This window comes from Octopus bimaculoides, chromosome 3, assembly GCF_001194135.2.
Source record: "Octopus bimaculoides isolate UCB-OBI-ISO-001 chromosome 3, ASM119413v2, whole genome shotgun sequence".
Classification (NCBI taxonomy): Eukaryota; Metazoa; Mollusca; class Cephalopoda; order Octopoda; family Octopodidae; genus Octopus; species Octopus bimaculoides.
The window spans coordinates 150,015,652-150,029,010 of record NC_068983.1 but is presented as its reverse complement, the minus strand read 5'-3'; the positions used below and the strand labels follow the sequence as shown (position 1 = coordinate 150,029,010).

Below are 13,359 nucleotides of genomic sequence, written 5' to 3'. Positions count from 1 at the left end.
AGTGGTTAGAGCAGCGGACTCGTGGTCATAGGATCGCAGTTTCGATTCCCTGACCGGGCATTGTGAGTGTTTATTGAGCGAAAACACCTAAAGCTCCACGAGGCTCCGGCAGGGGATGGTGGCGAACCCTGCTGTACTCTTTCACCACAACTTTCTCTCACTCTTACTTCCTGTTTCTGTTGTACTTGTAATTCAAAGGGTCAGCCTTGTCACACTGTGTCACGCTGAATATCCCCGAGAACTATGTTAAGGGTACACGTGTCTGTGGAGTGTTCATCCACTTGCACGTTAATTTCACGAGCAGGCTGTTCCGTTGATCAGATCAACTGGAACCCTCGACGTCGTAAGTGACGGAGTGCCAACTAAACAAAAACATTATTTATGACAAATTAGAGAAATTGCTTGGAAGTTTCCACTGCTCTGTGAGTAAGTGGTTACATTGTTTTTCCATTTGCTATTTTGTTTAATCTAATTTATCAAAAGTTTGCAAATGTTTTCATATTGTAAGGAGTGGTGGTCTTTGTCAATAACAAAACTGCAGCTAGACATTGCAAAACTTGCCAGTTTTCATCAGCTACAAACAAGTCTTTCACTGAATAAAATTCTAATCTTGAAATATTTTATTTCTCACAATTTTTAAAAAATAAGTACATATAAAAGCCAATTCTGTGGTAGTCTCTATAATTTATGCTTCTGTTGTACATAATTTAACAGAATTTAGTTTGTTTATACACAATTTTATCTCCATAGAAATAATCATTTTATAAGCTACTACAAACACTTTGTTTTTGTGATATAGCTGTGATTATACATTGCAAATGGTGAAACCGTGTCCTCCACCCCCAGTAGCAATTTTGGAGGGTCTACAGAAATAGATTAGGTGCAGAAATGGGCTATGAGAAAAAATGAGATCCAGTGTTGTAGGTATTACCTTCTTATTGATTTGAAATAGTCACTCTTCATTGATATTGTATAATATGAAGTGTCATGATAAATGCTTTCTTCCAGGTAATGTTTCTTGGTGAAATTGAAGAAATACTTGATGTGATAGAACCACCACATTTTCAAAGAATCATGGATCCACTGTTCAGGCAAATAGCCCGTTGTGTATCCAGTCCACATTTCCAGGTAAAGCAACATTTTTTTTGGTACTGTAGAAAGAAGGATTTTTTTTTTAAAATATGAATATACCTATAGTATTTTATTTTGGTTGGGTCAGTCTCTTGCTACTTTGAATTTCAACTGTAGGTACACAGATTCTTCAGGCAAGTTGTCACAACTTTCCTGTGATCTCAGAGTAGCAAGAGACTGACTTGACCAAATTAAAATATCTTTAATCTTTGCCATGCTGTTGAGTACTTTTTTTTTCTGACAGTTTACACTAAACACAAGTGTGTTTGTTTGTATGTATGTACACACACACACACATATATATATATATACATACAGAGAGAAAGATAGAGATCCTAATTGAACAATCTTGTAATTCAAAAAGGCATTAAAGCACTATTTTTGTTATTTCTTCAATGATCATGATAATGATAGAATCTATAACTTCTCCAGTAACTCATTGAAAATTTGATACAACTTTAAAAATATATTTTTGCTCTATGCTAAATTTACTGATTTTGTCCTGTATTGACTCTTCTAAAATTTTAGCTTTCAATATCTCGTGCAATCTTTCTCCAAAATTGCACTAAGAAAGAATTGTCTTCTACTAACTACTAGTTTCCAATGGTTTAAACATCTTAACTGTGCAACTATTTTAAGAAAGTTTGCATAAACTATAGTTATAGTTCTTATTGCAACAGCACACTACAAAGAAGATAACTAAAATGTTTAAAAAAAAAATCAAAATCTTCAAAAACACCCAAAAGAGTTTCTCAGTGGTTCTAGACAAAACCTTAGTTGAGCTCTTTTGAGGATTATCTTAGAAATTGTTATGTAAAGGCAGAAATTGTCCTCCATATGTTATTTGGGAATGTCTTGAAAAAATCTTGTGACACCTGTAGCAGCTTGATGCCATATCCTGGGATGTTATAATCTGGTGGAAAATCTTTGCTTTAACAACTATTAACTTGAGTTTATGACCTGTTACTTAACAGTGTTTGTGGTTTAGAAGAAAAACATGTTACTCTATCTCTCTCAATTATTCTAGCTAATAAATAAAATATAAGATATGACATTCGTGACTGATTTACTGTACAACAGTAGAACTATCTGTTATGGGAGACATGGTGCTAATATCCAAATTTACTGAATTAGTGCATACTAACATAGAAAAACCATGTAAACTATAAAACAGTGATAAACAAGTGGCACAAATAAAAATAAATTATATGAGGATATACGCTCCTCTCATACCTAATACAGTTAAGTTTTGGCCACTAGTGGACTGAATGATGTGTAATGTAAGAGCATACTCGCTGATAACAAAAAGAAAAAAGAATTCATCCATCTTTATGTCAGAAAGTTATTAGAAATTTGGCAGCAATGCGACTCATCATAAGCATACTGCCTTTGTTTACATTTTCAGCATTCTTTGCTGCTTTAGGATGGAAGCAGGACAGGCATTAATTGTGCTGTCAAATAGTTGATTATTATCTACATTGCATCTATTTAAGTTTGACTTGACCAAAACATTTGAAGCAGCTTTTATAAAAACTTAACTGTTTCAAGTATACAACTGTTTTTAGCATTTGAATTCTCTCTCTCTCTCTCTCTCTCTCTCTCTCTCACACACACACACCTACCTACATACACATACATTAGGAATAGAAGAGTCACTAGAGTTTAAATAACCAGTAATGACATGATATATATCATTGGTTTATCACATCCACTGGGGTTCACTTGTATGCTTTTGAATACTTGCATGAAACCATGGTTAGAATTTATGTAATTATCCCCATCCTTGCATGTGTATATGCTTTATTTTCTATTCTTCAGTACAGTTTATCACACTAAAGGCAAGAAGTAATACAAAAGCTGTCATTAGATACCTACTGACAAAAATTAATTCTTTCTACTTTGCAGGTTGCTGAGAGAGCACTATATTACTGGAACAATGAATATATCATGAGTTTGATTGAGGAGAATGCCGTTGTGATAATGCCAATCATGTTCTCATCTCTTTACAATATCTCTAAGGATCACTGGAATAAGACTATAGTTGCACTGGTCTACAATGTTCTTAAGACATTTATGGAAATGAATACCAAGCTCTTTGATGAACTATCTGCTAATTACAAGTCAGAAAGACAAAGGTAAGTTCTCTCTCTCTCTTTCTCTCTGCTGACTGTATTCTCTATCAATTGTGGATATTTTAATTACTGTAATTATTTAATAAGTACAGTAATTAAAGTATCCATAGGTGCAACGATGTGGATGACCAGGTAGTTATGACTGCTACTACTTATACTTCACCTACTATGTGCCCTTATGAGAAATAAACTGTAAAAGTTGCAGTGGCACATCATTGCAGATGTACATGATGCCCCTGACCCTTGCAATGACAATGACTTCTTAAGATCCAGGATCCTGTACACTGACACTTTGTAGTGACTTTGGAGATATGCATTTCCCAGTATCACTATCTTCCCTAACTATGACCCAGAAGAATTAGCACCTTCTCCCTGCAGTAGGTTACCGGAAATCTGGTTTGTCGGAACCACTTTAAAGCTGTCACAGCTTGTTTTATCCTCAGGCCACTGGCAACATTCTGTCCAGTACAACCTCTTACATGGTTAGGTTAGAAATGGCTAAGCCAGCACCTCCATCAAGCTAACCTGATGAAGAGACTTGCTAGCGACCCTGCATGATAGAAACAAGACCTGTTTAAAGAACACATTGACCCAGTGTAGATCAATAACTATCTAACAATAGTGTGCAGAGACATTGAACTACTCAGAAGGGTAAACATAGGTGCTGCAAAACCACTTAGAGAGGTATAGATACAGCATCTCTGCCATGATGTTGGTGGTGGTGACCTATCTGCACTGTCCTGCTGTGGTTTTGGTGAATCCTGTAAGACAAAGACCGGAGGAGTACATTTTGAAATAACTCCATTTTCACACACACGATGAGCTACTGCACAATTTCCATCTAGCAAATGAGTTATGACAGAAGACAGTTGCCCAGAATACTGTGTAGTTGGATAGAACTCAGATTCTCATGCCTCTGTGTGTTATTTCAAAATTATTTTTAAATAAGTAGGGAATACTGGTTTACTTTTGATAACTGAAACAGGCAAAGACTGGGATCAAAATTTCAAATTAAATACAGAAACGTCAAGAGTAAATCTGAAACGAGAAAATTAAATAAAACTAAAATAAATTGTTTAAGATCCAATTTCCATACTGTCATGGTTTGACTGGAGCTGACCAGGATCCAAGTGTCTTTTTTTTTTTTTTATAGCCCGGTGTTAATCCACATAGTTTGCTTCTCTGTCTGTCTGATTATAAACAAACAAACAATTAAGCAAAAATAGTTTCTTTGTATGTAATTCTAAAATAAAAAAGTCCAAGAGTAATTATTCTCCAACTGTTGTGAAGTTGAGCAAGTATTTTCTATGAAGGTTATAATATGAAGCATCATCACACAGGTGAGTTTGTTTCCACATTTCCATGAAAAAAATGTCTGGTTATGGGAAAATATTACCTTGCTTGGAAAAGGAAGTGCTAGAGTTGATTTGTTCAACTAAGATTCTTCAAGGCAGTGCCCCAGCATGGCCACAGCTTGATGACTGAAGCAACTAAAAGATGGATATATTATTAGTTTCGCTTTCACTTTCCATGCTAGCATTAGTTAAATATGTCAGATTCTGAGACCAGACTGCTGGAACAAACTTCCATCTCCCTCTAATATTTATTACGTTTTTAGCACAACACGTCCATAAGAGAGTTTATCACAGAACAAATACTGCAGTAACTGGCCTATGAATTGTGTGTATATATTAAATATGATATGTCACTACATCTTGCCCTGTCTCCCAAGAACCATATCTTTCCACTCACACTTTTGTAACCTCTCTCTGTCCTGCTACTCTTCATCCTCCTGTACTGCCAATTATCACAGACTCCTTAACTTATGTGTATCATTTATTACACCCCCACCATTCATTACATTCACCCCACATCCTTCCCAATCTCTTGTCATCATCTGCTCTTATTTTCCATCCAATTTATCATTGACACTACTCCCATCTCAACCCTTGTTCATACTTAGTATATTCGCACTCCTATCCCATTGCACATGTACACACACTAACTACATTGCTTGTCCAATTTCCTCCTCAGTTTCCACCACCCATCATCTCTATTGTTGTCTCCTCCATTATTTTTGCAACTGCAGTATTTTGTCATATGAGCAGGACTTCATATATATTTCCTCATCTTTTTTCTGAGATACCTATTTCTTTACTGCCCACAGGGGGCTAAACATAGAGGGGACAAACAAGGACAGACAAAGAGGGTAGGTCGATTACATCAACCCCAGTACATAACTGGTACTTATTTAATCGACCCCGAAAGGATGAAAGGCAAAGTCGACCTCGGCGGAATTTGAACTCAGAACGTAACAGCAGATGAAATACTGATAAGCATTTCGCCCGGCGTGCTAACGTTTCTGCCAGCTCGCCGCCTTTTTTCTGAGATACTAGTTATCTTTTTCACTTCCTGGAACCACTACACTTAATAATATTGTCCCTCTCCATTCATACCCTTCTGTGCTGCCAAATTTGCTCTCCTAAACCACCATACACCTCTCAATCTTTCCCAGTATTATATCTGCCTTTCCTTTCACTCTCATGCAATCTACCTGCCTATTGTCATCTCCCTCTCTCTCAGCCTTTCTCTTCTTATTATTACTACTCTGAAACTCCTCACCCTCTTATGAGTTGTCAGTCATGTACTACTCTCCATTACCTTCTCTTCTATCTCCTGTATCACCATTCACTACTTCCATGCTTCAGCCCTTCTCAATCGCTACAGTCAACACCTACTCTTCCTGATCTTCCTTTTGTCTATTTATCATCAACAACCTCTCAAGCTTTCTTTCTATTTGTCCCCTCACCCATTTCCCATTTATAACTATCCCTTATTCTTGTAACCTCTATCCACTTTCACTTGCTTTTTTTCTGTCCCCACTCACCTGTAATTAACCTTCTTTTACCTTCAAGATCCATCCATCACCATCGTTTTATCTCTCTTTCCAGTTCCATCTCTCTTCTATAATGTGAGTAGCCATGTAATTCCTTTACAGTAAGAAACCTGTTCAGTTCCAGTCCTTCCTTTCATACTTAAACATCCCATCTCCTAGCATAAAGCCACCTCCTCTACTATAGCCCCACTCATTTGAAGGAGATCTTAGTCTTGCAGGTTGCATGGCAACCTCACTAGTGCTTAAAAAAAAAACACCCACTACTCTCTGTAAAACGATTAGCATTAGGAAGGGCATCGATCCATTGAAATTATGCCAAAGCAGACATTAGAACCTGGGGTAGTTCTCAGAAACATTGGATCCTGTCAAACAATCCAACCCATGCCAATAGGGAAGATGGACAATAAAAGATGCTGATAATGATGATGTATATTTAGATTTCAACCTCATAAATAGATGAACTGTTTCCTTTGTTTTATCACAGTCATCAGGGGTGAAAATATTCAAATCAGCATTCATCATATTTATACAGGTAATATTTGGAAAAAACTAAAGAACATAGAACACAAACAAGACACTGCTATTATTAAAACAAAATCAATATAACAATCCATTAGATTCACTATATTTAGAATTTTTATTATCCACGAAGGAAATATATTCTAGGAAAGTATTGTATGTCTAATGGTCAAATGCGTTTTAAAGAAACTCTAAAATCACTATGCTTTGTTTACATTTATGAAATGTATTTGAAAATATTTTTAAAATAAAAAATATAAAGGGACAGTTTACTAGCTAACAGCTCAATCTTTAATAAGATAATATTACCCCTATCTGATGCTAATTGGTTTACATATTCTTAATGCTAGTTTATACATGCTAAAAGGATTTTTAGCAGTAGAGGAGACTGTTCTGAAAGTATAGTTGCTAGAATAAGAACAGGGTGGAGAAAGTTGAGAAAACCGGGAACAAAAGTTATTTTCTCTCAGAATGAAAGGCAGGTGGTATAATTCTTGTGTTCAAACCACAATGCTGCATGATGATGTAATGTGAGCCATGAATGGAGAGGACTTATAAAGACTGGAAATGAAGCTACTTTGCTGGATATGCATTGTCAATTCCTTGTATAGCGAAATGCAAAAGTGTTGAGAAAAATATTTGGTGTAAGAGAAATCAGCTGTATGCAAGAGAGAAGACAATGCTGGTATGGCTTTTTGATGCATGTGGAAGATGACAGTATAAAGGAGGGCCAATCATTATATGTGATAGAACTTGTAGAAGAAGGAAATTCAGGAAGATATGGAACAAAATAGTGATGATGGATCTCTGGACCCTGAGCCTCATAAAGATGATGGCAGGTGATTTGTTACACTTGAAAAGCCCCATCTGTCTTGACAAAAACGAGATCCTAAATACAATGTTTATGTATATGCACTCATTAGGCCTGGGCCCCAACACCCAATCTGTCTTTATCAAGCCTTCCCCATTTCTCACCTTCCTATCATTCAGCTCTATTCACCTGCTGTTAATCATATGGGAGCAGAATATGCACACAGCTCATTCTCCTTTGTGCTACTAGTTACCTCCCCTCTCCCTAGAATCACTTCCTTTTAAAATCCATCCATCATCTTTTCCCATTTCTACCAATCACTCCCTGAGATGCATCGTTGGATTGCTATTATCTTATTGTTAATTTCCACTGTTTTCTGTTATCACTCTCATCGCTCTGGCAAATCTGCCATTGATGTTCCTCACCCTACCAACCTTTGTCTCTCACTATAGTCACCTCTAACATTCATCTCTCTTTCCCTCCATTTCCATATTTTCTGATCTACTTACAGATATGTTATACTACTGCTTTCCTCCCATCCTGTACTGCCACTTATCACTTTTTCTGAGCCGATCTTTATACTTTGACCTCCACCCAACCCAGCCCCTCCTGTATTTACCATTGATCACACCTTTACTACACCCATTTGTCATTCTCCTTTCACTCCACCCATCCTCCTTGATTATTTGCCCATATTCCTTTATATTCAGCTTGTGTCTTGAGAGTATGTTCTGACACTTTGTCACCACCATCGTTGTCTTCTTTCTAGCTACTCCCATCCGCCCTTATATAATGTAAGGCAAGGTACCCATTGTATTTTCCATATAGCAAGTCACCTGCACTTGTCCCTGTATCATTCTTGAGCTTTTCAACACCTAGCCTAAAAGCTACCTCCCTTGGTACTATAACTTCTCTCAGTCAAAGGGTTTTTCTTTGTATTGTGTGTTATTTGGTGTTCTCATTAGTACCAGTGTCACAAAATGAGCACCCAGTACTCTCTGTAAAATGGTTGGCGTTAGGTTAGGTATCCAACAATAGAAACCATGACAAAACAGACATAGGAACTCAATGCAGTCTACCTACTTGTTAGATCTTGTCGAACCATTCAACCCATGCCAGAATGGAAGATGGACATTAAATAATGATAATGAAAGAATACTTAATGATTCATTATCATTAGTTTAAACAAATTTAACTTCTAGATAGAATAATTTAACATTTATGCATTATCCTCTAGAGTAGCCATGAGTGGTGGAGGCATGACAGTAATCCGTAATTAATTCTCTGGTTATACAATCTGTTTGACCATACATTCTGCCAGGATACGAATAGAGTGAATTAAGCCAATGTATCCAAATGACTGTTGGAAATAGTATTTTGTATTGATTAGTAATACAAAGAAAGGAAATTGTGGTAGGGTAGTGTTATATTTATAAAAAGATAAATAACTGGAATTTATCAATACATAATTAATCATTGGATGCAGCCTGTAGTATTATGATGAAACCTCGTATTTGAACATTTTTGATTGCTGATGCTGTGATGACACAGCTAACTGCCACCAGCTATAAGACTGAAGTCTAAATTAACACAGAAACAAAGAAGCGGTAAAAGGTACTCAATACAAATCATAAAGATATGTTAAAGTTTAGTGGAGTCTGAATTATCCTTAGTAAAGATTCTTAGGTATACAAAATAGCTTTTAGAAAATTTCTTTGTAATAGTAACATCATCATCAAAGGCTGTTTCCATAGATTTACAAAACATATGTATACAGGAGCAGGAGTGGTAAGAAGCTTGCTTCCCAACCACATGATTCCGGGCTCAAACTCATTGTGTGGTACCTTGGGCAAGTGTCTTCTACTATAGCCTCGGGCCGACCAAAAGCCTTGTGAGTGGATTTGGTAGTGAGAAACTGAAAGAAGCCCATCGTATATATATATATATATATATATATATGGGAGAATGTACGAAAAAACAACAACAGACGAGGACAGGTGGTGTAAATAACAAAAGGATGTATTAGTATGACGCTCGGGAATACGGAAAGTCTTTGACGTTTCGAGCTACGCTCTTCAACAGAAAGAATACGGAGACAAGGAGAAAAACACGGAGAAAAAAAATTGAATAGTGTTCAGTCAACGGTCAATCATAGTATATATGTATTTACATTTGACGGATATTTATGTATCTGTGTGTCCCCATCATCACTTGACACCGATGTTGGTGTGTTTACATCCCTGTAACTTAGCAGTTCGGCTAAAGAGACCAATAGAATCAAAACTAGGCTTACAAAGAATAAGTCCTGCTCGACTAAAGGCGGTGCTTCAGCATGACCACAGTCAAAGGACAAACAAGTAAAAGAACACACACTTGGAGATTGGCGCTTTGTGTGTATAGTGAATATTCCATGCTGGATGTTTTTCGAATATCATCTTAGCTGTCAGGCTTCTTTGTAGGTGGACCCAGTATATCAGATTTCACCTACAAACCAGTATTTAAATTCTTTCTCTAAATTCATGCAGTCATGTTAATTCATATATTCAAGGTAGTTGGCTCTCTATGTCCTAAGTTTCTGTTACTATAACATGCCTCAAAGGGATTTCTGTGAGGAACATAACAGTAACAGAAAATTCAGAATAACAACTAGGTATACATATTTTGCTCCAAAAATGTGTGTGGGGGGGGGGTAATATGTTACTTTTGTCAGCTTTAATTGTGAAGTACCATTCATATTTCAAATTCTGGTTGAGAAAATACTGATCTTTCCCTTTGGTACCAGAGAAGCAACAAAAATTCTATTAAAATGAATTGTTTATCCACCTTTTCACTTTCCAATGTTACGTACTTATTTTTCCAGTTTGTTAACATGGATACACAGACACTATGCTCATCTTTCTTCTTTTTTTTTTTTTTGTTATGCCTGCATAAGCTGGTTAGGTCTTTATGAACATAGTCTCATCACTTGTTGCAGACTTTTATTATTTCCTTTATAAAACTCAGCCTTCCACACATCTCATATCTTCCTTGACCTTCATTCACTCACAGATGGTACTTCTTTACCTGTCTATCATCTATCCACATCACATGTCTGTATCAGTTCAGTCTTCTCTGGCACACTACTATTGGTTCCTCTTATACTTAGCTCATCCATGTATTCTAACATTACACACCCAATGTAGCATGCTCACTTCATTTCTTTCCAAATTCAGTGCCTATGTTTCTCTAACATGCAACGTTGCACTTTATTCACGAGTGTCAAACAATCTACTCCTTACTTGGTGAGAAAATCCCTTTGTTGCAAGCACAAGTAAAAGCTCCCCAAACTTATGCTGTTTGTTCTTGCTCTATGTGCTTCTGGAACATTCTCCTCCTCCAGTGGCAAATCAGTCATCTGGAGAATGGAAGCTATCAACTACTTGTAGGGAACCCTCTGAACAGTTGGAAATATGCGTGTAATGTGTAAAATATCAACTTTTGTATGTCTTTCAAATGAAATTGTTTTGTTTATTTTTGTTTTTATAATTTTTTTTGTTTTGTTTTTATTCTCTTTTTTTGGAAATTCTCAACGTGAAGGGAGAAAAAAAGAGAGAAGGACAGAGAAGAACTGTGGAGAGAACTTGAAAAGCTTGAAGTTAACAACAAGACTAGATTCATCAACAAGACTCCATCTTAACAGCTTGATCACTGGACCTTAGCAACAATGTGGTTTAAGTTTCTTGTGTTTTGGGGAGGGATTGGGGGAGGAGACCACTGTTAAAACTGTGTGAAAAAATAAAAATAATAATGATAACTAAAATTTAAAAAAAAGAGAAAAACTTAAAATTTAAAAAATATAAAGGAATAAAATTAAAGGAAAACACTAGAGGACTGTAGTGCCAAAATTGTACAGCTTCTTGTACATAGCCTGTGGAGATCTATGTCTTGGGCACAGCCGCTGTAATTTATTTCTTGGGTGTCTTGTAAGGCCTGAGCTGAATGCTCCTAGAACTGACAGTCATCTTATTCCTGTCAATGGCCTCTCTCTCTATCTCTCTCCGTCATCTGCTCCTCTCTACGTTGCATAGTAATTACAAACAAGACAGTAAAACACATACAAACACACACATATATATATATATATAACTATATAAACACACATGCTTGCATACATGAACACACGAAATAGCAATCAAAAACTGTTGATTGGGGAAAGAAAGAAAAAAAAATTATTTGCATAAATATTTGAAAACTTTTTTTGAGAATTTTTTCTTCTCTCTCTCTCTCTCTCTTTCTATCTCTATCTCTCTTCTTTCTCTTTCTACTATAACTTCTCCTTCTCTTTAGTTTGATTGGCAACCTTTATCCAGTCTGGAAAAAGATTTTAATCTGAATAAAATATGTATTTAAACTGCTTTTCCTGTGTGTGTGTGTCTCTCTCTTTCTCTCTGTGTCTGTCTGTCTGCCTGTATTTCTCTCATAGTATTTAATTTTTTTTTGTTTACAGCATTTTATATAACAGATTAAGATAAAAAGACATGGCTCATTATATTTCAGTGTTTATTATTCAAAGTATTTCATATTAAAATATGAATTAAATTTTTTTTTTAATCTCCAATTGATAGAATCTAAAAAGAAGTCATCCCCAGTACTGTGTCTCACTTCTCCTTTTTTTTTTCTTTATATAAATTAGACTTTCACTCTATATTTTGCCTTATTGGTAAAATCCTTGATTTTTGTAACTTTTGTTAGTTGTTGGCAATTTAATATATAGTTTAATATAATTACATTTTTTTTTTACATGCTAATTAAATCATTGGCACATGTACATTGTCACACCTGCTCACACATACTAAATAGTACTTGACTGGTACATATTTAGTTGACTTTTAACATGTGCATTTAGTTATGTTGGAAATTTTAAGCAACAACATAAACAGTAGTATTTTTTCTTTCTTTCTTTTTTTTTTTTTTGTTTGTAAATGACAAACAAGAGATAAGCTCCTGATGATTCAGATTAGTAACCCAGTTTCAATTGATGGCTGAGGGCCTTCTTCATTTATGCCCCCTATTGTTCACTGTTGAGAAAGGCATGGACATCACACAATCTCATTTTCAGTAAATGACTAGTGGCTTTGTGTCTCAGGAATCAATATCTCTTTTCTTCCACTTCTCTTCTTAAATGGACGTAGCAGTAACTCGACTGCATGTTTGGTAAGATTTACACTTTTTCATCTTTGGAAACAAAACTATTTTTCAATATTTACACCTATATTGCGTATTTGATCAGAGATCAAATGAATCAAAGTGTAGTGTAGATGTAAACATTGAAAGATAATGTTAATAGTCCAAACAGTTATAAATGTTATCAATAACTCAGTTTTGACATTTAATGAACTTTGATGTTTCTATCAAAGAGAGTTTAATATCTCTGAGGTCTTAAATCCTTCCGCAGTTCATTAAAATAAGTACCAGTGACACATTGGATTTGATTCACTTGTCTATGCACCCTCCCTCTAATATACTGGACTTTGTGCTTGGTCAAAAGAAATCATTATTTTATAAAACAGTGTATTTTCTAAATATCACCAACAATTATAAAATACTTTTATAGGGAGGGGTGTTCGGCTGGGATTTTTTTTTTTTTGTTTTACGTTTTTTTTTGGTCCTTTTTTTATGCAGATGCTACTTCATATTGCAATATGCTGCCATATTCTTTACAAGGCTTACCCAACTTTGCAGGTGTATGTAGCCTATTAATCTAGTGACTTGGTCAATGTGAGGCTGAAAGCAGCGTTATATTAATTATTAACACTTTGCATTGCACAGATGACTTTGCTAAGTTATTGTTATGTTAGTGAGATTTTTTTGTTATTGTTTCTTATATATAT

General features: G+C 35.6%; 1 protein-coding gene across 3 annotated transcripts in view; it reads left to right on the top strand.

Moving 5' to 3' along the window:
• Nucleotides 1-13,359, top strand: part of LOC106876669 (serine/threonine-protein phosphatase 2A 56 kDa regulatory subunit alpha isoform) — a 346,085-nt gene that overhangs the window by 254,386 nt on the left and 78,340 nt on the right. For 2 of the 3 annotated variants that reach the window (XM_052966626.1, XM_052966625.1), the window contains exons 10-12: nt 1,009-1,128; nt 3,037-3,266; nt 11,066-12,682. In XM_052966626.1, coding sequence (XP_052822586.1) covers nt 1,009-1,128; nt 3,037-3,266; nt 11,066-11,165 — 450 coding nt within the window. In that variant the 3' untranslated portion in view covers nt 11,166-12,682. Of the gene's footprint in view, nt 1-1,008; nt 1,129-3,036; nt 3,271-11,065; nt 12,683-13,359 lie in introns of those variants that run through there. The other variant, XM_052966627.1, reaches the window with a different exon arrangement.